This window comes from Prunus persica, chromosome G2 (assembly GCF_000346465.2).
Source record: "Prunus persica cultivar Lovell chromosome G2, Prunus_persica_NCBIv2, whole genome shotgun sequence".
NCBI classification, from domain to species: domain Eukaryota; kingdom Viridiplantae; phylum Streptophyta; class Magnoliopsida; order Rosales; family Rosaceae; genus Prunus; species Prunus persica.
Genome location: NC_034010.1, coordinates 18,916,347 through 18,934,554, shown reverse-complemented (window position 1 = coordinate 18,934,554; position 18,208 = coordinate 18,916,347). Strand labels below are relative to the sequence as shown.

Genomic DNA, 18,208 nt, shown 5'->3' with positions numbered 1-18,208 from the left:
TATACCCTAATAACCATCATTAGCCCACGAGCCTCTTAGAACTCAATTCACAAATCAACTTGCAACTTGAAAAACCCACTTCTCTGTTTTTGGGCCAAAACAAGCATAGACCAAACATAGACCAAAACCGAAGCACATGTTCTGTGGTAACCAAATTAAATCAAAAACCCTAGGTCAAATATTTCCTTCTATTTGGGGATTATTTAACCTAATTGGAAGTTACCTAATTTAATTGGGATTAATTTGATTCCTACCTTAATTAAGGATTTGATTCAAATCAAATCCCTAATTAAGCCAATCTCTTCAAATCAGGAAGGAATAATTCCTTGTGAGACTTTGGAAAAGGCCAAAGGAGAGAGAAATTTTTTAAAAGAAGCCAAAATGGACAAAATTGCCCTTATTTATTTTTGGATTTCCTAAGGAATCCTTTCCATCTGCAGAATTATTCCTTCGAAAACCTTAGCCTCCGAGGCCCCTATAAATAGATGGCTACGCACAATGGTTGAGGTACGTCTAAAATTCTCTATGAAACTCTGCAGAAATTCCCTCTCACAAACCCTAGCCGCCATACTCTCTCTCCCTCTTATAAAGGCTCTGGCCATCACACACTGCTCCGACCAACCGGTTCATGCCATACATACAACTCCGTACCCTTTTAGTTAATTATTGCTTTCCTATAAACTCTTGAACTAACATAGGCATCGGAGGACCTTTGGCCAACATCTCCTGGGTGTGGTCCTCTTATTCCGATCTATTTTGCAGGGAGAAAGAGGCGACGAAGAAGAAAGGGGAATCAATCAATCGAATATTCTCGTGGGAAAAATCGCTCCCACATGTTCCACATATAATTTTTTTAATTAAAGAGATGAATTTTTAAAGAAAAAAAACATAAAAATCCACCCTTCTAAAAAATCTAACAGATGGTTCTTGCCTTTGCAAATTGCAAAGATTGCAATAGTTAAGGTTGCATGTCTTTGTTGGTGCAAACGTATGTTTTGGAGCATCAAAGATCAGATGGATGGATGAGATCGATCGAGTGAAGACATATTTTTAAAGACATATCAAATAAACTTAACTTATTAGTTGACTTGAGAAAGTCAATATCTTTGAATATTTTATGCAATTATTGCTCCTCATGACCAGTCAGTCAATAAAAAGGTCTCTCACTTTGCATTTCCAATACAGGCTCTCTAGATAAGAGTGCAAAAAAAAGTTTTAAAAAAAAACACCATATGGGGTACTATAATGTGTCCATTGGCAAGATGCTTTCAAAACTAGTAGTTCTGTTGTTGTTTCATCTTGTGGTTATTGCTTACTCTTTGAACTCTTTGCAGCAGCAGCAGCCATCATGCCATGATGAGGAAAGCTCTGCTTTGCTGCAATTCAAGCAAAGCATTTTTCTGGATGCATCTGCTTCGCTTTACGCTGGTGCTTATCCAAAGCTTTTATCATGGAAACCAGCTAAAGGAACTAATAGCAGCTGCTGCTCATGGGACGGCGTCGAATGTGATGTGCAGACGGGTCATGTGATTGGCCTTGAGCTTAGTAGCAGTTTTCTCTACGGCTCCATCAACTCTAACAGCAGTCTCTTCCGTCTTGTTCACCTTCGGAGACTAAACCTTGCTGATAATCACTTCAACTACTCTCAAGTTCCTAGTAGCATTAGGAATTTTCCAAGGCTCACTTATCTCAACCTCTCCGCCTCTGTCTTTTCTGGTCAAGTCCCATCTGAAGTTTCACACTTGTCCAAGTTGTCATCCCTTGATCTGTCTCTCAATCTTGATAGATTTTCCGGTCAAGGATTGTTGGAACTCCATCCATCCAATATGAGAAGTCTAGTTCAAAACTTAACTAGCCTGGAAAAGCTTCATCTCAGTTTCGTTAACATTTTTTCGACAGTTCCCAATTCCATGGCAAATTTATCATCCTTGACATCTCTCCTCCTAAGAGATAGTGGGATGTTTGGCGAATTCCCGGTAAGAATTTTCAGTTTACCAAACTTAAAAACTCTTAGTGTGAGATACAACCCTGATCTTACTGGTTATTTGCCTGAATTTAATCAAACTAGTCCTCTCACGTCACTTTTACTTGCCAGCACTAGTTTTTCTGGACACCTGCCTTCTTCGATAGAAAAGCTCGGTTCATTAAACGAGCTAGATGTGAGTAGATGCAAATTCAATGGTCCAATCCCTGCTTCATTGGCAAACCTTACCCATCTCAGATATCTGTCACTTTCTCATAATAACTTTAGTGGCGGTTCCTTGTCTTGGGTTGGTAAACAAACCAAACTCACTCTCCTGGAGCTTGGAAATATGAGTTTAACTGGTTCCATTCCGTCTTCCCTTGGAAACCTCACCGAACTCAGTTTTCTTAGTCTTCCTTATAATCAATTAGTTGGTCCAATCCCATCATGGCTAGGCAACCTCAGCAGACTAACTGAGATAGAGCTTACTTTCAATAAATTGAACGGTTCGGTTCCTGAGTCACTATCCAATCTGGTTGATCTCAATCTCCTTTATCTACAAGGAAACAGTCTAAGTGGTAGACTGGAGTTCCACATGTTTCTTAAGTTACAAAATCTCACCCGCCTCCAGCTATCTAACAACAAATTGGAGCTGCTCACTGAATCCAGATTCATTAGTAATCAAACTGTTCCGACGTTTAGGATTCTAGGATTGGCAGCCTGCAACATAACAGAGTTTCCACATTTCTTAAGATATCAACAAAGTTTGGAGTGGTTGGACCTTTCTCAAAACAGATTGCATGGCCAAGTACCCAAATGGATGTGGAACACAAGCACGGAAACTTTGCAGGTCATCTCGATTTCTGATAACTTTCTTTCAGGCTTTGAACAGCCTCCAGTTGTCCTTCCTTGGGTTAACTTACTAGCGTTTGATCTTGGTTCTAACATGCTACTTGGACCACTACCAGTACCTCCACCATCGATCACATTCTATGATGTTTCAGGGAACAAATTAACTGGAGAAATTCCACCATTGTTCTGTAGTTTGAGCTCTCCGAAGGTCCTGGATTTGTCAACTAACAGATTGAGTGGCATACTTCCGCAGTGTCTCGGAAACTTTAGTGATCTGAAGATTTTAAATCTTGGAAACAACTCCTTTGAGGGTATTCTTCCTCAAACATACACCAACTTAAGCAATCTGAGGATGATTGATGTTGGACAGAACAAATTGCAGGGGAAATTACCAAGGTCACTGGTGAACTGTGTGATGCTTGAGTTTCTTGTTTTGTCAAACAATCAATTCAATGATGTTTTTCCCTTCTGGTTGGGAACTCTTCCAAAGTTAAAACTTTTGGCAATGAGCCGTAATGGGTTCTATGGTAGCATACGAAACCAAGAAAAGAATATCGGCTTCCCAGAGTTGCGGATTCTAGATTTGTCTCTCAACAATTTCACAGGCGAGTTTCCATCTGCATACCTCTTTTCTGGGATTTCCCTGAGAGGCATCACTCTAAACCAGCCTGCATATATGAAGGTAAACTCGAATTATGATTCGGGGAGTTCAATGTTGTACAATTATCATTTCTCAATCATGATAACAAATAAAGGTGTGGAAAGATACTATAAGTTCATTCAAGAAGACTTTGCTGCTGTTGATCTCTCAAGCAACAAATTTGAAGGGAAGATTCCTGAGTTCATTGGGAACTTAAAGGGGCTCCGCTTGCTCAATGTTTCCAATAACATTCTCTCTGGTGGTATCCCAACATTCTTGGCCAACTTAACCCTGCTTGAATCACTGGACCTGTCACAGAACCAGCTCTCAGGAGAGATCCCTCCACAACTGAATCAACTTACATTTCTATCAGGATTCGACGTCTCTCACAACAGTCTCACAGGTCCCATACCGAGTGGAGGCCAACTTTCTACATTCGTCATCGCTTCATATGAGGGAAACCTGGGATTATGTGGATATCCATTGCCAAATACATGTGGAAATTCTCAACTGCTGCCACCCTCTTCAAATGAACACGAAAATGAGTTAGGCTTTGAACTTGATTGGAAATTTGGTTTGGCAGGACTTGGAAGTGGTTTGCTAGTTGGAGTGGTTCTTTCAGATGTAGTAATCACAAGATGGCCTGAGTTGTTTATTGAGATTGTTGGAATGATCACACTAACCATGAAAAGGAGAAGAAGGCCCAGAAGGGAGAATGGGGGATACAGAAACTGAGTATTGGGTTATGCATTTGGTGTTCTTTGTTTTTTGTTATGTTGTTTATTTTCCTTCTCCTTCTATGTGTGTATGTATACTATGTACCCTTGCTCTGTGTCTTCCTATAATGCGACTATAAAATTTGAAGTCCAAATGTTTCTTCAATGGGGAAACATCTTCAACCCTCTAAATAAAACATTAAATTTTGCATGCCATTTTAGATCTTGGAATCAGCATGCCTTATAGCCAATATTCAATGTTTTTCTGTTTAATAATTACCAAAGGAGCTTCTAGTATATCACACTCTACGTATCGAACTTTTCTGCTAATATTAAATCCTAATCTTGGGCTTTAGTGTAGATGAAAAAGAAAATATGGGAACTAACAAAGTAAAAGTAGAACCAATAATTGAGTATAGAGTTGAAGATGACTCATTTATTAGGGTTACTAGTCTTGAAGGCTTCATGAGCTGGCGGATGATGCAATTGTATATGCTGCACCATAGGAGGTAGAGAGTACATTGAAACTTACAGTCTCATTTGACTGCGTAAAGGCTGAGAAAGTTTTCATGATTCAGTTAGTTTTATCTAATCTAATTATCTCCAAATGTCATGAGTACGTATACGTATTTTTCTCTGTTTGTATATACTTTGCTTGCGGTTTTGACAGACCTGTTTGATGATCATGATCCAATTAGTATGACTAGTCATCCTGCATACAGATATTTGTAAACTGGTAAACTTGTCTTGCACTCCAAGACGCCCAGATTTCCTTGTAATCTGAGGGATTGTTGTGTATAGTATAGCAAAAGTCTTGAATATATATCTATATATATGGTGTAAATGTCTGATGAACAAGGCTCAAAGACTCATTTTATTGGTTATGATTCTAGTAATACAATGTTCTGTTCAGCGTATCCACACCGGGGATGAAAGCCTAGCATAAATAGCTTAAAGGATCCTGGCAATCTCCACTCATTGTCAATTAGTTTTGGGTTGGATATGTTCATTATACCATGTTCTTCCCAAAATTTGACTTCTGACTGAATAATATTCCTAAAAATGAATAGGAAAAAGGGTTGGGGATGATCTTATATAACCTTATCTTCTAGTCCTTTTACACAGACCAGCCATTGCACCCACGTAGACCTTATCCCATATTAAGAATTTGTCAATTTTGCAACACCGAAGTTCATGACAACTTGACTTGAAGTTTGTTGGCCGTTTCTAATTGAACATATCACAAAACCAATCTATGTAGTTGACATGAATTGTTTTTCTTTTATTCCGAATCGACAACAATTGTTCTTAATGGGAAGGATGAAATAATTTCCTGTGATAAGTACTTGTTGCATTTACATTCCACTATATATTGAAAACGGAAGTTCTTGACTTTTGTGATTCTGGAATGTGAAAGCACATTTCTTTTATTTGGTCAAGAGTCTGAAAACACTTCTTTATTATTTTATTGATTCAAATGTCAATAACATTATCTCTTGATGATGCCATATAATGCCAAGTTGATATGTTAACTCGATTATACTTGTTTATATTCAATCTTGTCATATTATTGCTCAAGAATTTGACCCTCCCAGTTTATAAACAGCTCTCTCTAACCTTCACTTCCACACAGATTGTCATTTAGCTAAGAGTGCACAGAAAAAAATATCAGAACATTATGGGGCTATCCCTGTGCTTTTTCAACGTGTTGATTCGCATGCTCTCGAAACTAGTAGTTCTGCTGCTGTTTCATCTTGCGGTTGCTAAATTTGTATACTCTTTGCAGCAGTTTTCTTGCCGTGAGGAGGAGAGCTCTGCCTTGCTGCAGTTCAAGAAGAGCTTTATTATTGACAAATCTGCTTCAAGTTATGATGGTGCTTATCCAAAGGTTTCTGCATGGAAACTTGGTGGAGGAGGAAACAGCAGCTGCTGCTCGTGGGACGGCGTCGAGTGTGATGAAAAGACGGGACATGTTATTGGCCTTGATCTTAGCAGCAGTTATCTCTACGGCTCTATCCACTCCAATAGTAGCCTGTTCAGCCTAGTTCATCTTCAAAGGTTAAACCTCTCTGATAATAACTTCAATTACTCTCAAATTCCTAGTAGCATCAGAAATTTTCCAAACCTCACTCAGCTTGACCTCTCTGCCTCTGTCTTTGCTGGTCAAGTCCCATATGAAGTTTCGCAGTTGTCCAAGTTGACATCCCTTAATCTTTGTTGCAATCTTGAAACATCTTCTAGTGAGGGATTGTTGAAACTTCAACCATCTGATATGAGAAGTCTAGTTCACAACTTAACTAGTCTAGAAATTCTTCAGCTTAATTTCGTTAGCATATCATCAACGGTACCTGAATCCTTGGCAAATTTAACATTTTTGACATTCCTTGCTCTCAGGGAATGTGATCTAGTTGGTGAGTTCCCAGTGAGAATTTTCAATCTACCAAACTTAAAAAGTCTTAGTGTTAGATACAACCAAGATCTCACTGGATATTTTCCTGAATTTAATCGAAGTAGTCCTCTTGTCTTACTAAAAGTTGCCTTTACTGGTTTTTACGGAATAATACCTTCTTCGATTGAAAAGCTTAATTTGTTGCAAGTGTTGGATGTGGCTCAATGCAATTTTTCGAAAGGGTTGGTTCCATCCGCACTTGGTAATCTTAGACAACTCACTTATCTAGACGTTGCAGCAAACAAATTTGTAGGTTCAATTCCTGATTCCTTGGCAAACCTTACCAAATTGACTGTGTGTAGGATCAATTCTAATCCATTGACTGGTCCAATCCCATCTTGGCTGGGTAACTTTACCAAACTAATTTACCTAGACCTTTCTTTTAATAGTTTGAATGGTTCAATTCCTACCTCATTCTCCAATCTCATGAATCTTGAGCTCCTTTATCTACATGGAAATCACCTGAGCGGTGTAGTAAAGTTAGAAATGTTTCAAAAGCTACAAAATCTCTATGAACTCCAACTGAATTGGAACAATTTGGAATTCGTCACCGAATCCAAAATTACGAATGCAACTGTTCAACAGTTCACCGTTCTAAGTTTGAGTGCATGCAACATAAGAGAGTTCCCATCTTTCCTGAGATATCAAACAAATTTGGAGCGGTTAGACCTGTCTAGAAACAAACTCCATGGCCAAGTTCCCAAATGGATGTGGAACATAAGCACAGAGACTTTGGTATACATGGACATTTCTGAAAACTTCCTTTCTGACCAACTTCCATTTTTTCTTCCCTGGGTTAACTTGCTATGTTTAAGGCTCTCGTCCAACATGTTTCATGGACCGGTACCGATCCCTCCACCATCCATGCTAGAATACAGAGTTCCTGAGAACAAATTTAGTGGAGAAATCTCACCGTTGCTTTGCCATATGAGTTCTCTTCGGTACCTCGACTTGTCGAAAAATAACTTGAGTGGCACGCTTCCTCAGTGTCTTGGAAACTTCAGTGATGGTCTAATCCTTTTGCTTCTTAGAAGAAACTCCTTTCATGGTATTGTTCCACAGTCATACAGCAACAGAAGCAGTTTGAGGATGATTGATGTTAGCCACAACCAATTGCAGGGGAGATTGCCAAGATCATTGGCCAATTGTCTGATGCTCGAGTATCTTGTTCTGTCAAACAACCAATTCAGTGATGCTTTTCCCATTTGGTTGGGGACTCTTCCTGAGTTAAAACTTCTGGCGATGCGCCAGAATGCATTCAGTGGCGTCATAGGAAATTCTAGAAAGAATCTTGATTTCCCCAAGTTGCGCATTGTTGACTTGTCTTACAATAATTTCACAGGCGAAATTCCATCTGTGTTTCCTGACAGTACCGTAAACAACTCAGACTACATGCACACAGACGTAACTTATAACGCCAACGATTTCTTGGTAATATTCAGTGTAGATTACTCAATCACAATAGCCACTAAAGGTTTGGATCTGTACTATTCAAAGATCCAAGAAGAGTTTGCATCCTTTGATATCTCAAGCAACAAATTTGAAGGCCAGATTCCAGAGTTCATTGGGAACCTTACGGAGCTTCACTCCCTCAACATTTCCAACAACATTCTCACTGGTTCCATCCCATCATCGCTGGGCAAGTTAACGAAGCTTGAATCGCTGGACCTTTCACGAAACAAGCTCTCTGGACAGATCCCCCAACAACTGACGCAGCTTAATTTTCTTGGAAACTTAGATGTGTCTCACAACAACCTCACAGGTCGTATACCACAAGGAACCCAACTTACTTCATTCAATAGTACTTCATATGAGGGAAACCCCGGGTTGTGTGGAGATCCATTGCCAAGGAAATGCGGAGATCCTGAGGCCCCTCGACAGCCATCCTCACTGGTAGAAGAAAATGATTCAGGCTCAGCTGGAACATTGGAACTTGATTGGAGATTTGGTTTGGCTGGATATGGAAGTGGCATGGTGGTGGGAGTGGTTCTTGCGGATTTCGTGATCTCAAGAAGGCATGAGTTGTATGTTAAGATTGTTGCAAAGATCAGACTAAAGATATGGAAAAGGTAGAGTGGGGGATGCAGAAAGTTTCTTATGAGGTCATGCATTTGGTGTTGTTTTCTTGTTTTGATTTCCTTCTACTTCCATGTACAGCTTAGCTTGCTCCGTCTTCCTGTCGAACTTGAGGTTATGTTTGAAGTTTGCATTTATATCTGGATTTGGATTATCTGCATTTACAATACACGGTTGTACTATTATTCATTTATTTATTTAATACAAGCTCTAATTTACGAGAGAAAAGACACTGTAAAGTTTGTAAACCACTGAAATAGACCATATATATATATATTATATATATATATATATATCTCTCTCTCTCTCTCTCTCTCTCTCTCTGTGTCTGTTTTCTTCTATATTTTATTTTCAACAACAGATACTAATATCCAGTTGTACACTTTATTTTGTACCCGGTTCAGTCCAAATTAAAGGAATGATGTATACAAAATTTAGCCTGTGAAATTCCCAATTTGTATATATTTAAGTGAATTTTTCCCTATATTTGAAAGTTTCTAAATTTTGACTATGAATGATAAAAACTTTCGTTTTACACATGAAGCATGTAGTAGACATTTTCCCTTTTTCACCCAAATGACAAGAGGAGCAAAAGTGGTCTCCACCCGTGAGAAAAAATTGGTCATTGTTTTTCAAATAACCATTTTACAGCAAAAAAAAATCCAAAATTGGCTGTTTCGTTTCAGTTCCTTTTCAAACTCTAGAGAATTAATTATCTTCTATCTAATTGACCCGCCACAAATTGAGGATACAGTGCAAACACCAGCTGATGTTGTGAGGGGAATATCTCTGTAGCAGGCCACCAGGTCAGTGTTAGTGTGCAGATCCACTTGCAAGGTCTCCCACACTTTCTTCTTGGGGTTCAACACCTCATCAGGTTCACCGACGAACCCTGGAAATGTAACTTTCTCGCCAACTTGAGCAGCTTTTGGTGGATCAACCAATTCAACCTGAGAGGCACACAACATTGAAGATCTCTTATCAGTAATTACATTAGTACCACACCGATAAACTTTCTACAGGCTTGACAAAGGTTCTGAGAATGGATAGCGTTTGCAATAGCTTCCACAAAGGCTAAGATTTCAAGAAACGTGAGTTACAAAGGCATAGTTCTTCTAAATTAGTGACTAATCAGAAACAACTAGCATTCATTGCGACTCAAGTTCAATAGTGCTAGATTACTCTGACTGTCAAAACCACTACAGGACTTAAACAAAAACATATTATCACCATATTATCACACGACCTTGTGCAGACTACGGCCAACACTGACAATCATATGCCTGTCAGAAATCAACTTTATAAAAAAAAAAAAAATTAAAAAAAAAAAAAGAGATGAAATTTTATTGCATAAGACAATAAAAGCAAGGGTGGACAAGATGGCCACGAACAGACATACAAAAAACAGAAAAACAACATAGTAAAAACAAACGCAGACCCCTTAGATGCCTAGACAGGAAATCAACTCTTTTACAGCAGCAATTTTTACATAAAGATACGTCAAAAATATCCTCACAACAGACCAAAAGTTAAAATTAGTTATCACCAAATCGATATTAACACTCTTTTATTTCACTCAAAGAGCCTGATTAGCAAGAGCATATAAGATGCAAACACTAATTAAAGGTATACATGGCTGCTTACCGTGGCATGGTCACTGGTCGAAGCAGCAAGAACCATTGCTTGTGATTTAATACCCCGCATGGTTGCTGGCTTCAGATTACAAAGAACACAGACCTTCCGGTTCTGCCACAGAACAATTAATATGAACATACAAATGGATTAGCAGGTGCCCAAAAGTTAAGGAAATTAATTCGAATTTTACTGCTAAAAAATCTGTAGATGCGAACACAAACCTGCATTTCTTCAATGGGTATATACTTGACAAGTCCACTCACAACTGTTCTAGTCTGTCCTTCACCAACATCAATCTCTTCTACGTAAAGCGAATCAGCATCAGGGTGCTTCTGAGCTTTCGTAATGAGGCCAACACGAATATCAAGTCTAGAAATGGAAATCTCTGCTTCAGCTGCTGATTTTGTGGCCTGTTGCTTTTTCTTGCCACTGTTGTCTGTTACAAAAAAGGATTATCAGGATTCAGAATAGATATATTTATGTTAGCAATAAATAATTAAGGGTATAGGATTCTTTTCAAGTACAAGTGCCCAGAAAACATGAGTTTAGCTTATGAGATTATCCACATTTTAGGAGAAGCTATGTACCTTTTTCTTTGGTTACAAGGAGAAGCTATGTATTAAAGTAATAATAAGTATAATATCCAATGAAGAAGAACGGGAAGTATTACTTATTAGTTAACTTTGCTAACACCAAATGGTTGTGGACCAGATCAACTAGAGGTAAAGAAATTTTAACCTGAAACTTTCATTTTCTTGAGTTGTGCAGCCACCTTCACTGCTTCAGCTTCTTCCCTCTCCTTCCTGTCCGCTTGACTTCCAGCAAACTTCTTCCTTAAGGATTCCACTTCTTCATCTTTCTGTGTGCAAGTGCAAACTTTCACTAAATTAGAATCCACAAATAGGCAAGTGATGCAGCAATCATATCATGGCAAGCTAGAGAGTCCAGCATTGAAAATCAAAACCAAATTTTAAGCGCAGCCTATAAACTTATCCCAGAGACTTGCTTAATTTTCCAACCACCCACTTGGAGAGGCTAATAAACAAAACAATATTGGATAAGACCATACTAGTTTATTGCTTTAAGATCTTGCCCCTACGCAACAGAAAAGTTGTACTCAGTCAGATGTAAGTTGCATAGGAAGTTAACTATTAACCAATAAGTAACATGACACAAAAATTATTTGCTTCTAGCTGACAGCAAATGTGATGGTAGCTGCTGTTGATCCACTTTTCTAGGCAAATTAAAACACCTTAGGATTTGCTTCCTCATCAAGTATTACAAGGCAACATTTAAAGTTTTTGTAAAGCAAATGCACTATACAATCCCGCTGATATTGAATAATTGAAGTGCTGTTTGTTCAAGAGCTACTTGAAGTTCCCCCTATCCGATTTCCTTCTGTTATAGTTTCTCTCTACAAACTTTTGCTTGCTGATAACATAAGGACTTTTCTCTGCTATTTGCTACAATTCTAACAAGTGTTTCTTCTATTTCTTGTCAATTCTTCAGAACTCCTCTCTCTTAAAACACTATGCTATGAAATACTGTGGACAACTTCGCCGACTCTAGTTTCCTTCATGCAGAAGAACTGGCAATTAAAAGTTTTCTATCACCTTCAATCCAATACGATCAGGTTGATTCTTCCCCACTAATCATGCATCAGTGTCAATGCATCTATTCCGAAATAATAACATGTGTAACCAAAAATAAATAGGCAAAAGACAAAGCACATCAAAGACATACCAATTCCTTGAACAATGGCTCTGGTTTCCCAATCTTGTGACCAATAGGTACAATCTCCCAAGGCCGTCTTGCCCTATCAATATCTCCTTTATCATCACAAAGTGATATGTGCGTCTCAGGAGGTAAATTAAGCTGCTTAAATACCTTGAATGCAGTTAAAGAAAAAAAAAATATATCTCAGCATGGATGATTATAGTAATATCACATGATCACAAAAATATTTCAGAGTAACACAATCATCTGTGAACAGAATTTATTACTTCGAGAGAAAATGATGGCATAAAAGGTTCCAACAAACAAGCAAGAAGATGCACTAGTCCGACTGAAGTTCTCATAACAACAGCGCAACGAGGTTGGTCCTCCTTATAAAGCTTCCAGAACTGGCTTTCCTGCATGGTTATTGTAGATGGTGCAACTTAGCAGCAGTTGAATAATCAGTTTCACAGCCATTTCCAAGACATACCCTTCAGAAAAGAACCTATTCATAAACAAGTCTCTCAAACAGAGATTAAAAACATGCTTACTTGCAGATATGCATTCCCTTCACTAGAAATGCTCATTGCTGTTTTCAGTCCTTGCTTTAGTTTAACCTACACAAAATGCAGATAAGAATGTCATGCCAATGCAAGAGACATGTGAAAAAACGAAGGTACGGAGGAGAAGCTTCCAGTTATTTGCAACAAGACTGTCATCTAAATATCAATTACCTTCTCCATTGCTTCTATATATTGCTCCACACATTTACCAACTTTTTCAGCCAGTTTCTCTGTCAAAAGATCTGAGTCTGCACTTGGAGCATCCGGAATAATGGAGCCATATCCTTGACCTGTACATGGATTTTGTTAGTTTACATGCTGCAAAGTGTCACATATACCATGCTTATTTGGTAAACCAGGAAACATGCATAAAAAGGTAAGGACGCAAGGAAAATAGAGCAATAATCATTTATACAATTTAATCATCATACAACTACCTCTGTGATATTACATGCATAATTGATCTATATAGGAACAAATATCAAACCTTGATATCGAAAAGTTGCAATATCAAGAAATGTTGTGTATCTCCATCAAGAATTTTCAACATAATTTTGTTATATGGTTTCAGAACACCTCAAGCAAAAATATAAAACCAAAAGCATCTTCTTTATTCTCTTTAATTCAGGGAAAGGGGAGAGGGAGAATTGAACTCCGGCCATGACTGTGCAGGCACAGGCTTTACCACTGGAGCTATAACCATCAGACACAAGCAAAAATTGACAAACAGAACAAGAATCAACAATATAACTGTTCCTAAAATAACTTCCTCATGATATTAACTTGTAAACGACAAATCAGCTGTCTGGTCAATACTTTCAGAAACCAAAGGCTGACCGACCTGAAGGTTTGGCAACAAAACTCAAAACGCGATTTATAAAGTTGCCCAAATTATTCAGTAATTCGCTGTTCAGTTTTGCTTGCAAGTCGGCCCACGTAAATAATGTGTCTGATACCTAGTTCACCAAAAAAATATATATAATTAAAACGAGTAAAGAAAGATACAGAGAAAGAAGGATATTTACAAACTATCACCCCAAAAAAAAAAAGTCAAAAAGGAAAATGGGAATCATCAAAGTTACCTCAGGCCTATTAGTTAGCAAGTAATATCTCCATACTTCAACAGGAATGTTCGTATCTTTTGCATCATTTCCGAAAACCCCTATGCCTTTACTCTTAGAAAACTTTCCTGTAAAAGCCATCAAAATTTAGATCACCTAGTATATATTGCACAAAAGGCGAAAACTTTAAGCTTTCATAAATAAGCTCTTCTAAAATCATGCATCCATAATTTCATTAATGGTCATAACCATCCATAATTTCATTAATGGTCATAACCATCCAAATTTAAATCATGCACAATTAATGGTCATAACTAGATTGTGGCTAAAGAATTACTAGATAGTCAACCAACCTGCTTCGTAGTTTAAGTACTCAGTAACACTGATAGTCTTCATCAAAGTCCAATTTTCACCAGTTCCAAGAAGTGTTGACGGAAACATAACCTGGAAGATAAATAAGTACACAGTTGAAATCAATTATATGATTTTTTGAAGTAAGAAATGCTTAGAATAGGACACTCACTGTATGGAATGGCACATTATCTTTGCCCATAAACTGATACAACTCCACATTCTCAGGATTCTTCCACCATTTCTCCCAATCATCAGTGTAGCATTTAGTAATGGAGACATAGCCAATAGGAGCATCAAACCACACATAGAAAACCTATCAATAGCAGAGTTGAGACAATGTAACAAATTTTGAAAAATATTAAGAAAAATTAGTAGAATTAGCATAACTAAAATTACATGTATTAACCTTGTCCTTGAAGTTATCATGTGGAACTGGAACACCCCACTTTAGATCCCTGGTAATACATCGTTGTTTAAGCCCCTCTTTGAGCCATGCATTTGTCGCTTGAATGGCATTTTGGCTCCAAGACCCAGCCACTGATGTTTTATTGATGTACTCTTCCAATTTATCCCTGAGCAAAGGAAGTTCCAAAAACATGTGGTTTGTATCACGAATCCGTGGAGTTGTCTTACAGACCTGCTTGCAATTGACAAAAATGAGAAACATAATCGTGTAACAATACCACGTTTCTGTCCATTTAATTTTACACGTGAGGAAAAAAGAAAGTTACGCTCACATTCATATTTATTAACTCATTATGTAGAGAACAAGAAGAAAGTTATCAAAGCTGCAGAAAAGGTTAACAGCGAGAACAAGACCTCAGTATTTTGATCAAATGAGGAATGTAGTACTCATTCTCATTTGGGAAACCTTATGTACAGACGTGTCATGCTTTCCTTTCAATTGATTTTACATATGCACATAGCATACAACACACATAGAAATTTATACTAATAAAGGATATGAAAAAAAATATATATATGTATGTACCTTGCATTTAGGATCTTTTAGTTCCGTCGGATTCAAAAGCTTTCCGCAGTTCTCACATTGATCTCCTCGTGCAGATGCATAGTCACAGCCTTGAGTTGGGCATGTCCCCTCCACAAGCCTATCGGCTAAGAACCGTTTGCATGTGTCACAGTAAGGCTGAATTACAGTATTAATTTAAGTTAAAATAACTTATGCAAATACATTCTTAAAGAAATAACTAAATCGCAATGCATGAACATAAAATGCAAGCAAAGAATCACTGACTCAACCAAGAAAAAAAGGAAAGAATGGACACAATTACAAGCCATTGAATGCTACCTGCTGCATTGTGTTCTCTGAAAGCCAATCATTCTCCAATAGCTTATTGAAAATCGCTTGGCACACTTCTGTTTGTTGGGGTGTCGATGTGCGCCCAAATTTCTCAAAGCTTATGTTAAACCACTGATAAACCTCCCTATGAATTGCATGATATCTACAAGAACACAACAATTTGAGATAAATTTCAATAAATCAAAGACAACAAATAGAATTTAAGTTTACCAAATTATATAAATTTCACTGGAATACTTACTTGTCACATATCTCTTGGGGGCTACACTGCTCTTCTATAGCTTTTGTCTCCGTCGCTGTGCCGTACTCATCAGTTCCACATATGTAAACTGTATTGTAGCCTCGAAGACGGCAGTAGCGGGCAAAGACATCAGCACTCAACACGCCTGCCAACAAAACAAAAGACATAAATAAATTACAAGGATCTGTTTGGTTCCCAAAAATTAGAAGGAAACAAAATAAGGGAATGATATATACAGCCAATAATATTGCCAAGGTGAGGGACATTGTTGACGTAAGGCAAGGCACTGGTGATCAGGATGTTTCGCTTGCCAGGGATGGGTAGCTTGGCGGCCTTTTGGTCCTCATTGGAGGTAACTGTGAGGTCTCCCATGTACGGCTCTCTCCTTTAGTGGCTGAACCAGAAACAGGAGCTTAGAAAACTGCAACTCAAGATAAAAAGACATCTCTTTCTACTATTTTCATATCAGATTCGTTAGTATTCAAATAGTGTTGACCTCATGGGCAGACTCAAAATCCCAAATTCTCAGCTTTTATTTCAACATTCTCTCACAAATTCTTAGCTTTTATTTGAAATTGTTATAACTTTTCAGTATGCCAAAATTCTCTCACAATTCATAAAAGTGATTTCTGTTTGATTATTCAGTGAAACGTGTAATAAATGCAGCATGCTCTGTTTAAACACTAAGAAATCTGATAAGAACCAAATTAGGACTTGCCCAAAACACAACAGAAACAGAGTTTACAAACATGCAGATTACACAAATCCAAAAACAGAGATTTCACGCATGCAGATTTCCCAAGAAATATTATATTACAAGTATGCAGATTACATAAACATATAAATCCAGCACCCCTTCAATCCAGAAACCCCGAAAACCCAGAAGGCAGATAAAGACCCAAACAAAGCTGAACACTGAAAACTGAAAAAGGGTCGACGAGCTTACCCGAGAACGGGGTCAGCGGCAGTGGCGCACGAAGAATCAGCTGAAGAGAAGAGAGAGATTGACCGTGTGGGTTCGACTGAGAAGGGAAAGAGAGAGCCAGAAACTAAGGACGAGTGAGGCGGCGCGACTAAGGTGAATATATCGACCGGGTTTGTGTGATCTCATGTAGTAGGTTGCACGGTAGCTTAGAATAAGTTCAACTAACAAGATGACACGTGTTAATATAAATAAAATTATGTAATTTTAATTTAACCGGTTTTGAATAGGGAACCAACCGCTAAACGGGAGGTTTACTAACTGATTTTCAAAAAAATGGCTGCAACCGAATTAGTTTGGTCAATTCTTCCCGGCCCTCACGTTGGTTTTCGGATGGTTTCTTCAAATCCGCCGTATACTCTTATGTGCTTCTGTTCTTTCAATAAAGCATATTTTCCGAAAAAAAAAAAGTCCAACTCTAATTAAGAGAGATAATTAAAACCAAAACCTGAAATTGTGGTCGTCGATGGTGTTTGATAATGAGTTTTTAAATGGAGAGAGATTTGGACATTTAGCTAGTTCAATCTGAAACTTGCAATCGTTTTATCTCAAGAAAAAAGAATAACAATTTGAAAGCTCTTCTTTGTGGTTACACCACAATAGAGCACCAATTAAGGATGACATAAATTCTCATTGGGTCGGGTCATTATTGGGTCCTTAACCCTACTTAATAGGGGGAGATTTTGGGGGAAAATCGAGGGTGAATATGGGGCTCCCCAATTTTTAAATATCTTTGGTCGAGGACAAGTCAAGAATGATATTGTTATCCCAATTTCCTAACCCGGCCTAATAAGTAATATAGTAATTGAATTGCGATTATTTTGAGTCAATGAGTTGGAATTTTATAATTCAATTGAATGTAATTGAGTTGAATGATAATTTACGGTGAAAATATATAATGTAGGATGAATATTTTTTTTAATAAAAAATCATGGATTTGGAGTTTGTTTGGGAAGTAGCCCCCGACGAGGACGGGGATTCCTCGGAAATTCTTATAAGGGTTGGGGGTTGTTGATGCATATTTTTGCGCCATCAATCAAAGTGTTTCAAAACCCGGTCAACCTTTACTTAAGGGTAGACTTGAGTTTTGGAGGTTTGTAGACTTCTCGTTGCACTTAGGACGGTCAAGCATGGTAGATAATGGTAACAATCCCCTGAAATGGAGACATGCAATGGCCACTGAAGAGGTGGTGGTGGATCCACCAACCACCCTCCGATGCCTCAATCAGGTTTCTTCCTCAAATGAGGTTTGAAAATTTATTGCACTTAAGTCTAAAGGGGAGTTTAGTTACCTCGGTCAACTTTCATATTGGGAAGATGTGACCTCTTCTCCATCTTTTTTCGATGTGGGATTGTTGGGTCTTTAATGACGTGGTGTCCTCAGATTTGAATGGATAGTGGGAGCCTAGCGCGTGTTCCCTTCCCTATTGGGATCATCGCACGTTGGTGGAATACATTGTGTGCCTTGCTTTTGATGCTTATGGGTCTCCTGGGGTGAGACGCCTATGATGGAGTGCTAGGCCACAATTGTTTGGTCGTTGTTTGGGCCTGGGTGGCATAAAAAAAAGGCTAGTCCTAGCCTACCAATCATTTGGTCTAATTACTTTCTCAAGTGGTTTGGCCCTAAGTTTCTCGAGCT

General features: G+C 38.2%; 3 protein-coding genes across 3 annotated transcripts; 2 read left to right on the top strand and 1 right to left on the bottom strand.

Moving 5' to 3' along the window:
* Window positions 1,233-4,190, top strand: LOC109947411 (receptor-like protein 12). Its single transcript, XM_020557370.1, has one exon. The coding sequence runs from the start codon at window positions 1,233-1,235 to the stop codon at window positions 4,188-4,190; it is 2,958 nt and encodes a 985-aa protein (XP_020412959.1).
* On the top strand, window positions 5,753-8,926 carry LOC109947207 (receptor-like protein 12). The gene has a single exon (XM_020556998.1). The coding sequence runs from the start codon at window positions 5,850-5,852 to the stop codon at window positions 8,691-8,693; it is 2,844 nt and encodes a 947-aa protein (XP_020412587.1). The 5' UTR covers window positions 5,753-5,849; the 3' UTR covers window positions 8,694-8,926.
* On the bottom strand, window positions 9,181-16,686 carry LOC18786630 (probable methionine--tRNA ligase). The gene is made up of 18 exons (XM_007218863.2): window positions 16,534-16,686; window positions 15,824-15,981; window positions 15,588-15,732; window positions 15,335-15,488; window positions 15,017-15,172; window positions 14,432-14,662; window positions 14,195-14,338; window positions 14,025-14,115; window positions 13,693-13,799; window positions 13,452-13,566; window positions 12,782-12,900; window positions 12,599-12,664; window positions 12,335-12,463; window positions 12,075-12,218; window positions 11,070-11,190; window positions 10,553-10,767; window positions 10,341-10,442; window positions 9,181-9,646 (listed from the first exon to the last, which is right to left on the bottom strand). Exons 2-18 carry the CDS (start codon window positions 15,957-15,959, stop codon window positions 9,416-9,418), a joined length of 2,406 nt encoding a protein of 801 aa, XP_007218925.1. The 5' UTR covers window positions 15,960-15,981; window positions 16,534-16,686; the 3' UTR covers window positions 9,181-9,415.